Genomic DNA, 21,206 nt, shown 5'->3' with positions numbered 1-21,206 from the left:
GTAAAATGTTCCACAGGAGCTGTCCAAAAATGGCAGCTCCTTTCAAAATGGTGGCACCATGACATCTCCTTGGGCTGCAGCCATCACAGGAACTGCAGGAGTTGTCCATGGTGGCACTTCAGTGGGAGCTGACCCTCAGGAGCTGTCCACCTACTGGCCTCATGAGGAGCTCTCCACAGTGGAGACACCTTCTTTCCTGCCTTAGCCTACAGCTTTCCAGAAAAACCACTGCAGGAGCTGTCCACAGTGGCAGCTCCTTCTCTCCAGCCCTTCCCCACTCTCCTCAGCAACCCCACAGAGGTGGCATCTCAGCAAAAGTCCCTGCAGTCAGGAAAGACTTCCTATCCTAACCCATGGGCCAGATGCAGGGAGAAGGGAATGAAAAAAAAAACAAAACAAAACAAAAAAAAAACCCCACCAATCCCAGAGCGTCACACAAACCCCACCAATCCCTGAGCAGGAAACCCACCAATCTCTGAACAGAAAAACCCACCAATCCCTGAGTGCCCCCGCCCCAATCTCAGGATTTGAAATCTCACCAATCCTCACTCTAGAAATCGCTGCCCTGAGAAGCTCCAACTCCTCAGAAATTCTATATAAGCACTGCCCCTTTATCCAATTCCCTTGTACCCACTCCCAGGAGCAGAGGGCAGTCATCCCTGAATTCGTCCCTCAACACCCTGGACCCTCCAATAAATCTCTTTCATGAGATTTCCTACATGGTATGAAAAGAAGAATGAAGAAAGGAGAAGAGTAGAAAAAGAGAAGGAGCAGGCCTGAGGCTCCTCAGTGATACCTTCTCCTGGGAGCTGCAAGGCCTCTGCTGAGGCAGCTTCCTCTCAGAGCTGTGTAGTTCCTGGCCTCCACCCCCCACCCCATGTCTCAGTATGCCCTTCCACTGCGACACTGTCCCACCTCAGAGCTGTAAGGTTTCTGAGCTCCTATGTCTCAGGATGTCCTACCATTGGGATATTGTCCCACCCCAGAGCTGTGTGGTTTCTGAGCTCCTGTATCTCAGGATGCTCTTCTCTTGGGTGTCCTACCTCTGATTTGTAAGGTTCTCTCATCTTTTCAGGCAAACACTTACTGATAAATTCAGTGATACTTTTATATGTCCATGCAGGTTATGAGCTCCTTTTTCATACTTCAGTTTGTTTTAGAAATCAAAATTTGTGTGAAACAGAAGGAAATCTTATCAGCATGAGAGCCAAGGAGCTTTGACCATCCCCCTATGACCTCACTCCTCATCTTTATGAGCTCTGACCTGACACGGGCTACATGACACACTAACATTATGAGCTAAGTGTTAAGAACTCTGTCTCTTAAATAGTTAAGTGCCAGAGGGTGTCTTCATATGTCTTCTGAAGGTCTTCCCTGGATATTGACTCTTAAGTCTGAAGGATTTAAGGAGTGTTTAATCCACTAATCCCTTCCAGCTGCTTTACAGAGGCAACGTGCACAGAGGAAGCAACCTGAGAGGTGCTGCAAGCAGTCTTCCTGGGAGGAGGGACCAGAGTCAGCAGATTCTCACACACTCTTTTTTTTTTTTTTGGTTTTTCGAGACAGGGTTTCTCTGTGTAGTCGTGGCTGTCCTGGAACTCACTCTGTAGCCCAGGCTGGCCTCGAACTCAGAAATCCGCCTGCCTCTGCCTCCCAAGTGCTGGGATTAAAGGCGTGCGCCACCACGCCCGGCCTCTCACACACTCCTAATAAAAGCCATTTGGGAATGAATGCTCTCCATTTCTGTTCATCCATCTATGGTTTCAGAAGCCCCTGAGTACACACACAGCAAGTTGCTTCCAGGAAAAATAAATTTTTAGGGAAGCATTTTTATGCTTATGCTATTGAAGCTGGGGTTAGATGCTATGTTTTGAATACAGCCTCTTCAAATCACACCTAAAAAGAGAAAAGGTCACATTCCTTCTGCTCATTCTCTCTCTCTCTCTCTCTCTCTCTCTCTCTCTCTCTCTCTCTCTCTCTCTCTCTCTCTCTCCTCTCTCTCTCTCTCTCTCTCTCTCTCTGTCTCTCTGCATGTGTGCAGGTATATGTGTGAACATGCAAATGTGTGTGTGTGTGTGTGTGTATGTGTGTGTGTATGTGTGTGTATATGTGTGTATGTGTGTGTGTATATGTCTCTCTCTCTCTCTCTCTCTCTGCATGTGTGCAGGTATATGTGTGAACATGCAAATGTGTGTGTGTGTGTGTATATGTGTGTGTGTATGTGTGTGTGTATGTGTGTGTGTATATGTGTGTGTATGTGTGTGTGTGTGTGTGTATATATGTGTGTGTGTGTATGTATGTGTGTGTAAGAACAGCCTTAGGTGTCATTTCTCAGGATGTGTATGTATATACACATCTGTTGTTAGGACAGGCTAACTCATTGGCCTGTAGCTCTCTAGGTAGGTTAGCTGGCTGGCCAGTGAGTCTGGATTTAGAATTATGTTTCTACTCTCTAGCTCTGGGATTAAAAGTCTCTATCACTGCATCTGTATTAGAACTCAGGTCTTTGTGTTGACATCCTTTCTGAAATCATCCCATGAAAGAACTAGGTTTGAACATACACATTTAGGTGTTGGAGGCACAAACACCCATTCTAGGGCAGCCATAAGAGATTGCCAGTTTGTATTAACTCTTTCACTATCAATTTATTCCGGCACTACTTGCAATTCTGTATAAGCTATAGACTGGAGCATTAACCGGAAACTTGAAGTGGAGTTATACTGAAGACATGTCCTTTGTGACAGAAAAGAGCAGCAGAAAAAGTGAGTTCCCGACCCAGATCCAGATGATGGGACAAACATCAAGCTGCCACACAAAGGTCTGTACTCACTGTCCTGGGAATCAACCAGGTCAAGTGGAAAACAGGTTAGAAATGTGGGGATAATTTGAAAAGTCTCAATCCAGAATGGATGAACACATCACTTCTGTGCTATGTGTGGCCTTCCAATCTTGCAGTACTGCAATGTGTTGTTGATGGCAAGAAAGAAATATATTAGGCTAGGCTAGGAACTTCAGGAAGCTGAGTGATGCCATTGATGGTTGCTGTTTCTGGTATCACTCACCCCTACAACCCTCCCGTACTTGGGAATTCCAAACAACAAAGCTTTACCACATCAAACCATTTCGGAGGGTCAGGAATTTTGGAGTAGCTACCTGGAAGGTTCTATAGTTCAGGATGTCTCATGAATTTGGGATTAAACTTTTAGCTGAGGCCACAATCTTTCAAAGCTCCAAAGGTCTGGTAATCTACTCACAGGGCCTGTCTCCAAGGCATGGGGAGGAGCCTCAGTTCCTCTGACTTTTAGTAGAGAGTTTTAGCTTCTCACCTTATGCCTAATGTCACGAAATGGTAGCTGGGATTTCCCACAGGGCAGTTGTTTGAGAGCAAGTAGGGAGGTGGTCATGGTACACTCTATGAAGTTTACTTCAAGGTCATGCCCACAGTTTCTATCTCTTTATAAGTGAGTCATCACATCCAGACCACACTAAAGAGGAACTAAGAGCCTCATTTGAAGATTGAGTGGACATTCTAAACAGCCACAAGTAACATCTTGCTTCAAGGTCATGTCCACAGTTTCTATCTCTTTATAAGTGAGTCATCACATCCAGGCCACACTAAAGAGGAACTACGTGCCACATATGAAGATTGAGTGGACATTCTAAACAGCCACAAGTAACATCTAAGTGATGCTAGAGAGAAGGGGATTATGGGGCCAGAGGAGCTCAGGGTCTAGGATGTCAATGTGGTAGAATGTATTGAACTCATTAGCCAAATGGGTTTCAAACGTCACTTGGTTCCCCTGCCTCTGATTGCAGCACCTTTTCTTTTCTTATAAATAATTTTCTCTATCATTCATGTATTTTATTTTTTCTTTTCAAAACCCATTCACAAAAATATCTCCTGAGGGTAAAAACGGATCTGCAACAACATGTTTGAAATGTCTAGAGCACACATAGTAGAAACATTTGAGCTCAATGGTACATGGCCTAATTCCAGGAGTAAAACTTTCATCTCTTTGTCACTCACAGTTCTGGATCTATCATAAGCTCCCTAGACAAGAGGTACTTGTGACACCAGAACCGATTTGTTTATTTTATTTGCCAGGAAAACATTATCTGTGGGCCTCTTGTCTTTCTAGATTTGGGCCAGCACCAAGAGCAGAGGGTGAGGCATGGTCTGGTCAAGGCTGGGGTGGGGATGGCTATGAATAACTAGGTTACAGGATAAGCCACCCTCGACTGTGTCTGACCCATATGGAACTGTGATTCTTCACTGTTTCTCCCCGAGGGCAGTGATGGTCCTGCTCATTTTCCTGGTGCTTTTGCCCACACGTAAACAGTTTTGATGGATTTGGTTCTACCCCGATTTATTCTGAAAGTGGAAGAGGCACCTAACCAGCTAAGCACAACAGCAGATGTTGCCCGGCTCTCTTTCCCTGACTGCCAATGGTGACGAAGGAGATATTTTTGGTTCATGGCTGAGGAGTGCTGACTTCCCAGGTGACCTTCCCTTTCTCCTCCCCAGATACAGGCTCTCTCCAGGGACCTCTGCTCCTAGGAGGCCGCTTCAGGCCTTCCAGAGCCCCAGGGGCACCTCTTCCTGTGCCTTTCTCTGCATCTGTCCTAGGTACCAAGTACAGTTGACAGCAGTTATGAGAATGTCTGTGAATAAATCCACAAAGAAGCATGGTGTGCCTCTTCCTTCACAAGGGGGAGACGCTTAGTTTTTTAAAGTCCAGAAGAAAAAAATACCAGCTGTTTGTTTGAAAATTGTGAATTTGTGTTTTTCTTTTCTCTTCAATAGAATGCAAGAGATGGAGGAAAAACATCTCCCCCGTAAGAAGCACTGCCAGAAGGAATAGTTCAAGGTGACCTCAAACAATGCCAGTCTTTGAATATTAACAGTCTTCTAGTTCATTTACATATGCAATAAATGTGTGTCTCTGTTCAGGTGTGTTTTTGTTTTTCTAGTGACAGGTCATTTTATCTTAAAAAATGAGCTAAATCACAGGCTTGTAAATCTTAGTACAAGTAAAAGTTCATGTATACAACATGAGTATCAAATATGCTAGTGCATCTTCATGGTAGAATTGGTTGGCAAGTCCTGGTTAGTTCCGTTTATTACCTACATTGAGGTGGAGAAAATCACAATTCATCATGGTCCTTATATTGCCATGTGTCATGTAAGAATGCTGTCAAAGTGAAGCTACTCTTATAATAGAAGGTTATATGACTCACTACATACACCGGAAAAGAGAGAGAGTGAACTATTACCCATGTGGTGATCAACACCCAAACAGCCATCCACTTGGCATATGCTAAGGACCAGGAATTTTTATAGAAGATATTGGGATACCATGCTCTAGTTTACTTTCTGTTGCTGTAGTAACCAAAATGACTAAAACAACTTGGGAAGGGTTTCTCTTATCTTGTGTTACTAAGTTAACAGTACATCATGGAGGGAAGTCAAGGCAGGGACTCAAGGTAGAAGCTTGAAGCAGAGACTGAGGAGTAGGCTGACTGCTGGTGTACTCTCTGTTTGGGTGTTGAACACCACATGGGTAATACTTCACTCTGACTCTATTCTGGTGTACTCTGTATTCTGGTGTACTCTCTGTACTCAGTTTTATACTTCACAGAGTCAGCTGCCTAGGGAGGGCGCTGCCCACCCACAGTGGGCTGGGCACTCTCATGATAGACATGGCCATAGGCCAATCTGATGTGAAAAATTCTTCAATTGAGGTTCCCTCTTCTGAGGACTCTAGGTTGTATTAAGTTAACCATGAAAACTGACCCCCATAAGTATGAATACAAGTCAACAAGGAAGCACGGGACATATTTATATTTCACATAGACAAAGAAGACAAAGCTTCTTCTCTTATTGAAGCCATATGCGGAGGGAAAAGACGTATAGCAGACAAAATGTACACGGGCAGACCCAATGATGACTGAAGGGGGAAAGTCCTGGTAATGTAACAGTTAATGGGGTCCATGTGGGGTGGTCACTTCAGCTACAGTGTGAGAGACAAGAAGGGCCCCAGTGCATGAGGACCTGGGAGACGAATGCTCCCAGAGGAAATAGAAAGTAGAAGTATGGATAATGAAGTTGGTGTGTTAGAGCTGAGGAATGGGACTGAAGGGCAGAAGATAGACAGGCACTAGGAGGTGAAGGACTAGGTGGAGAGTGACCAGGTGGAGAAGCACCAGGTTCATCTTATTGTTTCACTATGTGTATGCATGTGTGTCCATGTGGGAGTTATGTTTAGGCAAGGGCAGGTGCTTATGATGTCAGGGGATCTCTCTGGAGCTGGAGTTACAGGCAATGGTGAGCTATTTGATGCAGGTGCTGGGAACTGAACTTGGGTCCTCTGCAAGGGTGGCACATGTTCTTACCCACTGAGCCACAATTTCTAGCCACATTTACCTGGATCTTACTGGTGTTTAGAACGATCTTTCAAAGAATAATCAGCAGTGCCAAGTTTTCTTTTTATTTATTTTTCTGTACCTTTTATTTTTTGGCAATTTCATACCCATGTTTGAGACCATATTCAGATCTCTCATTACTGTCTTTAGCCTCTCCTCTTTCTCTCTTGAGACCGGGTTTTATCTTGAAGGTGACCATGAGTTCCTGAATTTCCACCTCCGAGTGCATCAATTATGAGCATGTGTCATCACATTTGGTTTATACAGTACTGGAAATAGAACTCAGGTCATCCTGAATCTAAGGCAGGCATTCTACCCACTGATATCTTCAATTTCTTTAAAGAATCTTACATTCTGGGGCCGGTGAGATGGCTCAGTGGATAAAAGCACTTGCCGCCATACATGATGACCTGAGTTCAATCCCAGGAACCAACATGATGGAAGGAGAGAAACAAACAACTCCTGCAAACTGTCTTCTGACCTTCACATATGCATGTGTGTGCTAAATAAAATGTAATTAAGAATCTCACATCTCACTGTAAGACTCCCTCTGATTAGTAATATGACAGGCTAGAGAAAAATGCAGACAAGACAATAGAATAAAATAACTTACCTCCGAATGTAGCCATCAAAGAATAACTACTGTGAACGTTTGGTCACACAAATGTTCTGTTGTAGTTTGGGAAGGCATTCTCCCAAGATTCATATGCTTAAGTCACACCCGAGGTGACAATTTTAGGAGCTGGAGAGTCTAAAAAGGCATGAGGTTGTATGCAGACAATGTAGATAAGACTCTAAGTAAGAGAAATGTGGCAGTGGAAGGCCCACGATGCATAAAGTTTTATAGGCAGGATTTATCATCAGCGTACTCCCATTTTTTCTTTTATGACTAATCATACTATTGGTACACCCTATCTCCCTCGATCCTTGAGGTTTTTCAGCACCAGGATGAAGAAGGTTGCTCCATTTTCTGATTCCCATCCCTACCATTCTTTTCATTTTTAGGCATGAACTCCTGGGTTTGGGGATAGAAGAAAGCCAAGCTCTCATCTTGCAGAAGACATGAAACTCTAGCAAAAGTGGAGTAAGGGGTAGATTTAGGCTGGTTCTCTGCTCTCTGCTCTTGTTAGTGGTTGTTTAAGGCTGGTTCTTTGTCTTTAATCCCTAGCTTAGCAGCCAGTACTTATAGGAAGCCAGTAATACATGCTCAACCAATATCTACTGAAATAACGTTCAGACTCTGATCTGAGGCTGGGAAGGACCACAGAAGTGTGGATACCTAGGCCTAGACTGGTTAGGGAAGCATTGGAATAACAATCAGGCCCAGGAGAGACAGGGAAGGTAGAAGACACAGCTTGGTGGGGTGAGATGGGTATTGTTGAGAGATGGATGCGAGTGAGGAAAGTCAGCAGCAGGGGAAATTTTTTTCATGTGCTAATTTTAGCATAAGAAAGAGCCTGTTGATAATTAGTAGCTTTCAAGTTGGAAATGGGTTTTCTTGAAAAGATGGAGGTTGCCCCTAATTATATATGTCCTGGTAGAAACAGGAGTAATTTATCAAGAGTTTTTTTTTTTTTTTTAAAGTTTGCCTCCTAGGATACCTCTATCCTAGGAGATTATGACCCCAAACTCAGCTTCAGCTCAATGAATATATATACACACATGCCTTAGTACATTTTCCTTGTCCATCAATTCCACCATGAACTCTTTTGGATTTAAATTCATTATCTCTCTCATTATAAATGGGACCAAATGCTAATGTCTTTCCTGACCCAAGATTCTATGCATCTGAATAGCAGTCTGAGAGCTACTGCTGTGTGTTATGCACAGTAGGGGCTCAGTAGATATATTTAAATTAGCTCTTAAAACTGAAAAACTTACATTTAAGATCATTTAAGCTATAGGCTCCATGCCTTTGTGAGATCTGATTGAACTCAGCTGGTCTCGACTAACTACATCAGGGGCTCCTAGTCAGAACACTAAAATATTCATTATTTTTTTTTCTTTTTCTTTAAATTAGAGAAGTTGAAAATTAAAGAGGGAATTTGAACAGTTTCGGCGTGGGGAGATAAAAGTGTGCTCTTACTGGGTTTCTGAATGCTATGAATCATGGTTGAGATGATTTCCCAGAACAGACCCCGGTAACATTAAATTGCAAATAGGATTTTCCCACACCCTGAGTACAGAGTTCCTGGAAGACCACCCCTAATATAATCATTTCATCTGAATTCTAGGCGGGAGACGGCTGCATAAGTGAGGCATCGTTTGAGAACACCTGTAGTTTTCAAGATTGAAATCACTAATAGCAACAGAGCTACTAACAGGATCATGCTTGAGTCTGTTGAAGGAGCTCCGTTCTCAAACAGCGGTCTAAGGAAGCTTTGATGAGCACTGTGTATCTGTGAGCCACCCTGACAGCCCTGACAGGAGGGAAACAGATTTTCCCTGCAAGAACTGCTTTTCATCTGTTTCTTCTTTCTTCTGGCATTCCTTCTCTCTCCCTCCTCTTTCCACTAGAAGACTAACTAGTTAGACACAAACAGTACGTGGACACATAGCACTAAAAAGTAATGGTGCCGGTTAAGATGGCTTATCCACTGGACAAATGCATGGGACCCAGGCTGCTCTCTGGGTGCCTGCTGATCCAGGTCTCAGACACACATGGCCAACTAATCACAGGACCAGTAGAAGAGCAGACACTTCCTGCCACCCTGGATGGGAATCAAAGGCTCTCTGGCCACACTGCCCTCTGAACAACGATCGTCATATTTTCCCTCCTGCCTGCAGTTCTGTTTTATGTACATCTCTCTGTAGTTTGCGGGGTTTTTGGATGTCACTCTCAGAAACTTGAAACAGAGAATTTTGTTTTAAAGAGTTACCTCTACTGCTGCTTTTGCCCTTTCAAACTCCTCTTCCAAGGAATGGTTCCTGGAGAGCAGGGCGCTTCCCCAGCGATGCTCTTTGGTCAGCCGAGCCTGAAATAAACCAAACAGGTGATCTATTATTGGCATCACATGACACAAAAATAGAAGTAGTTTTCATTTTCTCATGTTACTTCCCTAGCGTTCCAAAGGATTGAATGTGTATGTGCGCACCCAGGCGAGTGTGTGCATGTGTGCATGTGTGTGTGTGTGTGTGTGTGTGTGTGTGTGTGTGTGTGTGTGTGTGTAGGACATAGGTCACCTATGATGCTGTTCCTTAGGCATCCATTCTAGTGTCTGAGACAGGATCTCTTACTGGGATCTGGGGCTCTCTTACTAGCCTACTCTTTCTGGCCAGTGATTTCTAAGGATGCTCCTGTCTGTTTGTCTCCAGTGCTGGGCTTACAAATGTGTACAGCCATGCAACACTTTCAACATGAGTGATGGAGACTGAACTCAGCAAGCACTGAGCCATTTCCCTCGTGCCTTGAGAAGGATTTTCATAGTATTTTTAAGCACGATGTCATCCAGTCTAGGATGGTGTCAAATGTGTGTGTGTCTTCATACAGGTTCTTGTGCAGCAGTCTCCAAACCAATTTTGGAACTCCAGTTTCAAATGTTGTCCTCTAGTGGAAACTACTGGAAAGGACAGCTTCCTAATCACTTTCCACTAAGCACTGAGAAGAAATCCAGTACTTATGAAAGGCAAGCTGGAATTTCTACCATGTCTACTTGGCCCTGTATTAAGTGCTCTAGGGCAGCCACAACATGTATTTTCACAAACTGGATGTTTTAACACAGAAGGAATCTAGACTTTCAATGTCCTGGAGGTTAGAAGTTCATAGCCATAGCACTGACAGGCTTGGTCTCTCCACAGCCTCTGGGGTAGGGTCAAGGTCTACTCCATGACCCTTCCACTAAGCAGGGACTCCAGGTGAGCTGTGATCACACACACCATGTTGCCTCTTCTCTTTTAGTCCCCCACTTTTGTTTGACTTTTACAAGTTGCCTGCCATTACAATCTGGGCTTTTCAAGACATCCCAAGCAAGTTCCCGTCACTGCAGATCACCTGTCTATCCCTGTCTTCCTTGTGCATATGACAGTCATGGGTTCTAGGGCTATGACAATCTATCTTTTATGACGACTTCATTTACTATTACTTTCATATGACACTCTTGGGCCTAAAATATTTTATTAGTAAGAATATACAAATACAGAGGCCGGAAAGATAGCTCAGAAGTTAAGAGAACACACTGTTCTTAGAGAAAACTTGAGCTCGATTCCCAGCATCCCCCACCAGGCAGTTCAGAATAGCCTGGAAGTCTCACTCCAGGGGGAATCCATGCCTCTGACATCTGCTGCCACCTGTACTTATGTGTGCACATACAGGCATGCAGACAAGCACAATACACATAATTAGAAATGAATGAACAAATGCAATTTCAAAATGTAAAAACCCAGGTGATGGACACTAGGTGGCTGGGACCCTGTTGCCCAGGAAAGAAGCTAACTCAGAATGACACTTGCTCCTCATAGAAGGCTAAGCAGCCTTGTGTGTAACTTGGCAAACTGTCTGCTGTTTATTTCCTAAGCAGTGGTTGGGGCTCTGATCTGCTCAGGACTGACTGCCTTGCTTCTTAAGCAAAGTCCCTTATCTCTCTACTGGCCCCTCCATGGACAACTTAACAAAACAAATACTAAAATGCAGATGCATTCAAGAAATGAACAATGGGGCTTCTTCCCCAAATTTATTATTTATATATTAGCAAGTAAGTTGAAGGCTTGGGGGTTGGAAGAATAACAGTTAAAATGTCTATATCACACAAAGAAGTCTAGATTCAAGGCAACTACTTAAAGCCCAATGGTAATCCACATGTAAATTTTAAAACACTAAATTGTACTGTATGAGAAAAGACCATGTCTTAGTTTGGTTTTGGTTGCTGTGATAAAACACTGACCAAAATCAATTTGGGGAGGGAAGGGTTAATTACATCTTACAGGTTAGAGTTTACCATCAAGGGAAGCTGGGGCTGGAACTCAAAGCAAGAACCTGGAGGAGGGAACTGAAGTGAAAGCCATGGGAACACTCTTTTCTGGGGTACGTAGTTTGCTTTCTCATACAACCCAGGACCACCCACCATGGATGGCACCACCTACAGTGGGCGGGGTCATCCACATCAATCACCAATCTAGACAATGGTCAATGTGCTTGCCTACAAGCCAATCAGATGAAGGGAATTCCTCATTAAAGGTCTTCTCAGATGACCAGCTTTGGAAACAAAAAGAATGCCAAAGAGTGACCAACCCCATTGAAGTAAGCCAAAGACCATGGGGAGATATTTCTTGGAAGGACAAACAAAAATTACCAACAGGCTTATGACAAGTAGTCTCCTAAACTCAGCAGAGAGAAAATGAAAATGAAAACCACAGTCGATATCGCCTCACGTGGGTTGGGCTGTTGCCAGGAAGATTAAAAGAATGTTGGAGAAGATGGAGGGAAAAGTAGACTCTTACACAGTATCGGTGGGAATGGAGATTCATGTTATTGTGAAAACAGTACAGAGCACCCTCAGAAAATCAAAACTAAACCTATCGGATGCTGCCAAGGAAAGGAGAGCATCATGCCAAAGCAACCTTTGCGCTCATTACATGTCAGCGTGGCATCAGGCAGACAGGATGAGAGAGGCTGTCTATCAGCTGGTGGCTTAACATGTACGCACTGTGGAACTCAGACGTTTTCAAGAAGAAGGAAGTGTCATTTGTGACTTGCAGGAGATGGAGGACATTATAGGAAGTGTAATAAGCCAGCATGGAATACCAGGCAGGTATCAGATTCAAACTAAGATGTGCTGTCTAAACCAGCTGACCTCTCAGAAGGATGGAGGATGGTGGTAGCTACAACTGGGGCTGCGGGAAGTGGTGGTACGCTGTCGGTCAAAGGTTACAAAGCTTTGTCTGGGAATCTAGGGTAGAAGTGGGTGCCTATCGTTAACAATGTACTGTGTCCTTGAGAAGCACTGCAGGAATTTTAGGTTTCTTTCTGGAAAACCCCCAAGGATGTGAATGCCTATGAATACAGGAATCAGACTGAGCCAACTTGTTGTGCATACATATTTCAAAACATTATATTACATGTGATAAACATAAACTTTTGTTTGTCAAAGAAGACAATGATAAAGGGATACATTTGGTATTTGGTACAAGGGTACATTATGTGTAGTGCGTGGCCCAGAAGTGGCTTTAGCAACAAAAGAAGCACTAAGACTGTTGTCTGAGACAGTGTTTTATCAGCAGGCACTTTGCACTGGTGAAACAGAACCCATTTTGCTGGGAAGTTTGACCTAACAGGATTCTATTAGCGTCCTCGGCCTCTCTCTTCATTAATGTTTCAGAACCCAGCTGCGATATGAATCACAAGCTGCAAAGGGCACCACCTATCAGGATTCCAGGCTTACAGGTCAGCTCCTCTTTCCCACTTAACACAGCAAGCCCAGATAGAGTCTTACTGTGCAAATGACATTTTGTTCTGATAGTACAATTACTATTTAGGGATACTCTCTTTCTCACACCATTTGAAAGGCTTTAGGGTATTACTAAGATAAGTGTTATCTAACTTACCATTTTTAATGTTTTTGGCTCAGGGAAGCAGAAGTTAAATGTTATGGAATATAAATAGCAGTTGATATGCAGTTGAAAATTTTGATACTTTTCCATTCTTTAATGCTGTGCTGAAACATGCTGGTTAAGAACTGAGCATAGGGGCCCGAGAGATGGCACAGTGGCGTAGAGCATTTGTTCTTTCAGAAGACTTGCGTTCAATTTCCAGCACACACCTGATGGCTCACAATGACCTGTAACTCCAGATCTAGGTCATCCAATGCCCTCTTTTGACATTCTTTGGTACTAGGCATACAGGTGACACACATAAATACACACAGGCAAAACATTCATACACGTAAAATTAAAAAAAAAGGTAACAGACAGAACTGAGCACATATAGATGATAAATCAGCCGTCCTTGAAACCCAGACATCAAACATATCTAATTTTATCAGAGGAAAAACCTGTGACTTGGAAAAATATAGCAGGGCTTGTGGGCTGTTGATATTGTTTGGCATTTTGATACAAGGTCTGGTAAACAGAACAGTTACACCTGTCAGTTTGAGTGGCAGCCATCTTAAAATCCTAGCTCATATAACAGTCATCCTCAAACATGAGTGAGCACTGAAATACCCACAGAGTCTTTTAAAATTCACGTGACAGCCCCTACCCTGGAGTCTCTGGTTCAGGAAGTCTGGTGAGGAGCCTCACATCTGCCTCTCCACAAATCCTCAGGTACGGCTGAGATGCTGGCCCAGTACCACCAAGGAAGATCCCGGATCTCCACATGCGTTATGCATAAGGGGATACATCTCAAGTTCATAAGCACGGACTAAGTCTGCATGGCATTTACTGTCACCTTGTCACAACCTGGAATCAGCTGTTGTCTTAGTTACCCTTCCCTTTCTGTGTTATAAAATACCACGGCTGAGAGTCTACGTCACACGAAAACTCCTGCCATTGATGGGAGTCAGGTCAGGAACTCAAAGCAGGGTCGTGGAAGCAGGAGCTGAAGCAGAAGCCAAGGAGGAGTGCTGCTTACTGGTTTGTTCTCCTGTGCTCACTGAGCTTGCTTTCTTATCCAAGTCAAAACCTCCTGGCCAAGGGTGGCACAGCTCCCAGTGGGCTGCCTGCTCCCATGCCAATCAATAACGAAGAAATTGCCCTACAGATATGCCTGTAGGTAATATGATCAAGCATTTCCTTAACTGAGGTTTCATAGATAATTCTAGCTTATGTCAAGTTGAAAGAAAAAATCCAACCAGGACCCTTTGGAAGGAGAGTCTCACTGAGGAGTTATTGGTATCAGGTTGGCTTGTGGGCTTGTCTCTGGGGGATTTATTTTGATTATGTTAAATGATATAGAAAGACCCAGCCCATTACAACAATATCCTTCATTGCCTAAGCAGGGGTCCCAGAACAGCAGGAGAAGAGAAAGCTAGCTGTCTTTTAGCTTATAGGAAAGGCAGGATGCATTCATTTCATCCCTTCTGATCTGGTCTGTGGATACACTGTGACTAGCTGCATCACTTTCCTGTTCCGACTTCCCTTAAGGATGGACCAAAACTAGGAATTGTAAGTCAAATGAATCTTTTCCCATGACGTTGCTTGTTGTGGGGTATTTTATCACAGCAGCAGAAATAAAATTAGAACACTCTTAAAATAAAGACTGAAAGTATGTGCGCTTACTTTAGAAAAAGAACAATACAATGACTGCTCGACCTTGGGTGCTTTGTGACCCAATTGTTAAGGCAGTCTCTGAAGTCAGGCTGCTTAAGGCCAATTCCCAGTTTATTACCACCCAGATGCCTTGAGCAAAGTATTGCATTTCCAGCGTCTCCTATGCAGAGTCTGTATTAACTCACTGAGTTCCTGTAAGAATTATTGAGTAGTATTATTCCCATAAATACAAATACATACTATATAGCAAGTGTTCTGTCAGACCTGGCTTCTGTTACCACTTGGTTAATGCTTTCATTATGCGTTTTGTGTTTACTGCACATTCCTGTGGTCGTTGATGCAGACAGTTTAGACTCTCAGAGTGTTTACATATAAGTCTCACTGAAATGATCAAGGATTTTTTTTTTTTTATTCCTAGCCAACAGACATTTGTCATGCAGGGTGCACACACAAAAGCTATCCCTCTTGTGCAAAGGAACATTCCTTTCTCTAGAGTGTGGTAGCACATGGCCACTGTATCCATTCTGCTATGAAAACCTGGGCCGAACTTCAGGAAAAGGCTGATGTTGAAAAGAGGTGGCCAGCATATTCTCAGACACACCGAGAAACCACTCCTGAAACCACTGAAAAATGATCCAGAAGGAAAGCATGCATGGTTTGGTTGTAATTGTTCACTAGGTCCTCCTTCTCTTGTTAAATCTGTGACCCCCCCACCCCCAGTTAGGGTCTTTTATTTATTCATGTGAAAAGAACTTGCTGAGAATTTCCTACTGTTCTGATTTCCTTTGTTGAAAACGATTTCCCAGTTTTTCCTTCAGTTCCTTGCTCCTCTCTGGCATCGTTGCCTCCTTCTCTTTTCCCCCATCTTCACCTCCTTCCCACCCTGTTGACAGCTCCTTGTAAGTGGCATGGAGAGGAAAGAAATTATACACTCCTGATAGGCAGAATGACGAGTATTTACAGAGCGTCGGGTTGGATTGTTATCCTGAGACAAGAGAGTCCTAATACTTCTTTGAGTACACTCCTATTTTATCAGTGTATATTCATTGTATGAAAGAATGGGCCTCATCATGACGTTCTCATTTACCTGTGGTCATTGTGTAAATTTTAAATGTTAGTTATAGTGGAGTGTGTGTGTGTGTGAGTCCAGTGCTTACGGTGCTCAGAGGCTCATAGCGAGAGTTACAGGCTGTTGTGAGCTTCTCAACATGGGTGCTGGAACCAAGCTTCCATTCTTTTCAAGAGCACAGTGCACTTGTGCTGCAGAGTCATCTCTCCCGTGCCTGGATCATTTGATTTTGTTCACTCTCAAACTCCTTGATCTTGTTTTCACCTCCCCCATGCCACTACCGTCCGTTATCTTCCCAAAGAGCTCCCCTTCTTTCAAACCTTTATTCTAGATTCTTTAGTCTAGCTTCTGCACACGAGAGAAGAAAATGTGATTGTCTTTCTGGCTTATTTCACTTAACACAATGACTCCAATTCTGTTGATTTTCCCGCAGATGACAGATTTTCACTTTCCTTAGTGGTTTATGTACACATTTTCATTACTTGTCTGCTGATGGATATCCAGGTGGTTCTGTAACTTGGCTTCAATAAGATAGGTGTGCAGAATCTCCGTGGTATGCCAACTTGGATTCCTCTAAGTGTACCTTGTAACCTAACCTGTGAGTTCTGCTTACTTCCTCACTTACGTCTGTAAGGACAGTAGATTTCCAAGCATATTTACTGAACTGACATGGAAGTCAGCAGTTTTTCTAAAAGTAAGGATCTATGATAAATTCAGGAAGAGAGTGAATTGTACACAGAATAAATTGTATAAAATTTCTAATTGTTTTATTAAGCTTCTATAAGAGAATAACAGACATTCTTGAGCATTACCCAACTCATATTCATTCAACAGAATTAAATAATAATTGGGCTTTGCAATAATAAAAGTAACAATGGCTTATGAGTTCTCTCAGGCGAGCAACACAGAATGGCTGATACCAGTGGATGCTCTCTGCTTAAGAACAAGGGCTTCACAAATTTTAATGGGTTTTAATGGAGTTAGATGTGCAATTCTTAGAAGAAACAGCTTTTATCTGTTAATGTAAAGTAGAGGTAATATAAAAACCTAAGGTCACAGTGGGCACTTCACACAGTGCATGAGAAACACTGAAGGGTAGTAATGAACCCTGAGAAAGCTCAGCTCTGCTGGAATGGGTCATCTGTGAATTATGTAACTGTGGCCTGCAACTGAAGCACCTGCTCATGTTGGAGAATCTGAGCCTGTCTTGGTCTTGGAGCTTCCAGAGTGCAAATGTGGAGGGAGATGCTTGGATCACGTCTGCAGGAGAATCTGTATTCTCGCCCTTTGCCTCAGCCGGTGACACATTACCCAGATGGCTCAGCCAGTGACACACTACCCAGATGGGAAAACTGAATTTTGCAGCCTTTCCTTTTGTGTTTTCTTCAGCTCTTCAAACTATTTTTTTAAAGTACTTTTTTCCAGATTGTATGATCTCTTTAAACAGTTCAGTTTGTGGAATGACAATTATATAGTTTGGGCTAAGTGTCAAGAGCCCTTGTCCTTAAGTACACAGTGATTGCATAACTCACTGTAATCCCTCGCTTCTCTGAGTTTTGTGTTCAAGACACCGCTTGATATTGCACCATACTTTCTCTCCTCCCCATCTTGAAAAGAAAATGAGAAAATGTAAGGTTTCATATTATCTGTTCCTGTTTTCTTTGCGATTCTGAAATATGATTTTAAAATGAGGTTTGTAAATAGCTCAGTATCTGTTGAGTCACTGCTTGGGATAATTTCTATTGGACTGAGGGAGAGGAAACTATTGTCCTGCTTTCCTGTGAGCCATCTGTGTGAGTGTGGGGCAGGCTGGGGGAGTCAGAATGGCCTGTCTGAATGATCCGTGAACTAGTCTGTAGAAGAAATTTTGTTCTATATTTGTTACAATTTCACTGCATCTACACAAAGAGGCCCTGCAGTGATGAATAGTGTGTCTAACAGTACACACATCTTTCTGTGTGTGTGCACATGCAAGTGTGTGAATGTGCAAGTGCAGGCTAGAGGTCAAGTGTCTTGCTTTCATTACTCCTCATGCCCCCTCTACCTCAGTCTTTGAGACAAGGTCTCTCATTTGGCCGGCTACTTGTCAATTAGGCAAGGCTGACCAACCAGGGAGCGGTAGGGATTCTCCTGCTTCTGCCTCCTCTATGCAAGGATTGCTGAGCATGTGCCATCATTATTTTATGTGGAACTTGGGTTCTAATGCTTACAAAACGAGTGTGCCTATGAGCCACCTCCCAGCCCGCTCTTCTGGCTTCCATCACACACCTGTCTGTTTTCTTCCTGGTTTGTTTCAAAGACTCTGTGTTTCGGGTACAACATTAAGCATTTTCTTACTTAGCTATGGATTGGAATGAAAACTAGAAGAGTGTGATTTTTTTAAAAGGCAAGTCTTGATACAATGTTTCAAAAAGTAACAGAAGAGGTAACCCCTTACAGCTGGTTCACCCTCTCAGCAGACACTCTTGAGAGTCACCTGGGCAGAGAGCTCTCACGGTGAATTGGAAGGGGTATTTTGAAAGACAACATGAGGGAGCTCAAAAACAATTTTCCAAGTGTATTATGTTTGCATAGGGTAAGCAGGACAGTGTGGTGGGGATGGAATTAACAGACCAGCAGGAGACTAGTAGTCATTGGGATAATAAGATAAATGCATTGTGGGTTTCTATGGCAACTGGGGGCCCCAGCTGTTCCTCTGGCCCAGCTTGTTGTAGAATGGCCCACCTGTGCCAAGTCTCTCTCTGCTTCAAAACAAATAAATGCTTTGTTTCTGCATCTCACTGTTCCAGAGATGGCAGCGGATGAAACATGAAACAGTACCAATGACTTGAGCTGAGTGGAGCTCGCTCATGCTCTCATGGACACTGTTTTTTCTAATGGCTGCTGTCCTTTTTCTCTTAAGAAGATACATTTAACGTGAGCACTAAAATTTCATTTTTTTTCACTCTACATTTGCAATTCATTAAAGTCAGGCGATGTGTTCAGAAAGTGAGTGAACTGGATGTCCAGCTGTGGTCTGGGAACAGCCATGTCCTTGCTCCTGAGGGTGATGAATGTGTAGGGGAAGCTCCAAGAGCCCAATCATCATTGGCTTCCTGGGTTCTTCCCACTGTCACTCTCTAGTGGTGAGGTCCACAAACATCTTTCCATTTCATCGATTCCCTCTCTGGACAATGGAGCCATGAGGAGCTTACCTTGTTCTGCCTTTTGTCGGGACCAGATCAGCTCAAGTTTACATTTGAAACTCTCATACTCAACAATAATACCCACTGTAGGAATGCCTGTGGGGCCAGAAGAGGGAGTTGAACCCCCTCTTACAGGCTGCCGTGAGCTGTTCAACGTGGGTGCTGGAACCAAACTTAGGTCCTCTGTATATTCTTCCTGCTGGGTCAGTGCTCCAGCCTTAATCATTCCCCTATCTCATGTCACATCTCTATATCCCCTGTGGCTCACAACATGTGTAGTGGCAAATTCTAGAACATTTCTTCTGCTCATTTCTTTCCATATTTAGTCTTAGTGCAGTTGGATTGTAGAAGGCAGGAATACGCACACATAGTTCTTGGGAGATATTTGTGGTTGAAGGGCAAGGCCTTGAAATATGTCCCAGGGATAGAAAGAGATTGCAATTTCAGAACAGTGGGAGGGGTAAATGCTGATAGGGAAGCCTGTTGAGGAGCCCTGGGCCTGGACAGACAGAATTCACATCCTACTTCTTTTTGCTATGGTACCCCAGCAAGACATGGTTGAGTTTACTGAGACTCACAGGCTCCTGTCAGAAATATCTTTATAATGAAGCTTACAGTAATGCACGTGTGTTGAGCTTTGGTCTATTTTTATGTATTGTAATGCTAAGTATAGGCCCCTAAGACCTGGTTGCCCTAGAAAAGAGAGAGTCTGAAAGTAGACTGAAGTGACACAGTGTAACCTTGCCCCCAAGTTATTTTTGATTGGTGAAAAAAGATGCTGATAGTCAATAGCTGGGCAGATAGACATAGGCAGGGTTTAGGGTTCCCCATTTGGGGGTAGTAGGAGAACCATGAGGAGAGAGGAAAGTGAGGAGGAGGAAGAGGAAGAGGAAGAGGAAGAGGAAGAAGAAGAAGAAGAAGAAGAAGAAGAAGAAGAAGAAGAAGAAGCCACCATCGATTGGAAGAGTCAAGAAAACATGGTCCTGAGGGCTAGCCAGTTGGAGTTAAAGAGCAGCCCAGATGAAACATAGTAAGTAATAACTTAGGGTTATCAAATGAAAAGTAGATTCTAACAGCATAGAGGTTAGATATCTCCCCAGCTCTTGTGTTGTTTAGGACTTATTGTAAATAATAAAAATTGAGTGTCTTTTATCTGGAAACTAAATTTAGGTCAAAGATGGGGTAGAAACACTGGATTGGGATTAGAAATTTCTACAATACACAGGATTACTGAGTATTTAGATATAAGACAGGAAAAGCACCCAGTAAGTCTCTATGGCTCTCCCTCCTGGTCACTCTGGCTGATAGCTCTCATTGTGGCTGCCATTACTGCTGGTGGTGGATTAACATAATCTTTGGCATGCAATTTATTTTAATGTGGCAGATTCCTGGGTATATTCTCTTACTCCTCTGGGCAAAGATGTGAATGAACATTCAGCATGCTGTTTCCTCTTCTTTATGTTCTTTTACATAAGTAGAGCTAATACTGGACTAGAACAGATTTTTGTATTGCCAAATAAATGGGACAGTCAATGGCAGTACAGGGAAAATGTGCTAAGCACACAGTGAATTCATTAACACGTTTCCCAGCCAAATACATGGAAGTGTATACAATCAGTTATTCTAAGCACCGAGACAGCTATGGGGTGAGAACACACTTTGCAATGCAAAGTTTGGAAAAACATTTCAAACTTTCTGTGCAAAACTCAAATAAAATATTTACGGTGCAGTTCCTGCTAGAACAGACGGGTTTCCTGAGATTCACTTTTATTACCTGTGCTGGAGCCACAAGTTCCAACTCGGAAGCCGACTCAGAGTTGAGGGCGCTTTTCCCGGTACTCAGCTCTGGCTGAGATCTGTGTTCTGCGGACCTGCAAGGAGACATGAGGAGCACTCATGGACAGCAAGAACAAGCCCAGCCAGCAGCCCAGCCAGGAACCAGAAACAAACTTCCGTAAGTTTCCTCCTCCATAACTGCCACTTCCAGAATCTAAACAACCTGACAGCTTTGTTTTTATTTTGTAATTTAGTCCAGTTGAATTGTGGGCAAAGAGGAAATGAACCTGACACTTTTTTTCTTATACAGGAAATTTTATATTTTGAAAAAAGTGTTCTGTTCTTGTTGGAGGCAGTTCAAAAGTAGATCTCTATGGGTCTGGATTGTCACAATATGGGATTTGTATGAGGGCAAAGGAGAGAGAGAGAAATAGGAGGCTGCCCTATACAAAGCTTTAAAACCATGGTGTTCTGGCTACTTTTTCTTAACTGGACACAAACTAGAGTCACTTGGGCAAAAAGAACCTTCAGTAGAGGAAATGTTCACATCA

At 43.2% G+C, this 21,206-nt stretch overlaps 1 protein-coding gene across 13 annotated transcripts in view; it reads right to left on the bottom strand.

The window, feature by feature from the left end:
* The window catches only part of Pex5l (peroxisomal biogenesis factor 5 like), a 198,765-nt gene that overhangs the window by 33,230 nt on the left and 144,329 nt on the right, over positions 1-21,206 (bottom strand). For 12 of the 13 annotated variants that reach the window (XM_029475056.2, XM_029475058.2, XM_085835966.1 and 9 more), the window contains 2 exons: positions 20,654-20,750; positions 9,303-9,398 (listed from right to left, as the gene is read on the bottom strand). In XM_029475056.2, the coding sequence (XP_029330916.1) occupies positions 9,303-9,398; positions 20,654-20,750 (193 nt within the window). Of the gene's footprint in view, positions 1-1,087; positions 1,184-9,302; positions 9,399-20,653; positions 20,751-21,206 lie in introns of those variants that run through there. The other variant, XM_021157197.3, reaches the window with a different exon arrangement.

Source organism: Mus caroli, unplaced genomic scaffold, assembly GCF_978045245.1.
Source record: "Mus caroli unplaced genomic scaffold, Mus_caroli_1 scaffold_3, whole genome shotgun sequence".
NCBI classification, from domain to species: Eukaryota; Metazoa; Chordata; class Mammalia; order Rodentia; family Muridae; genus Mus; species Mus caroli.
Note: the sequence above shows the minus strand (reverse complement) of the source record. Positions and strands in the feature narration are given on the sequence as shown.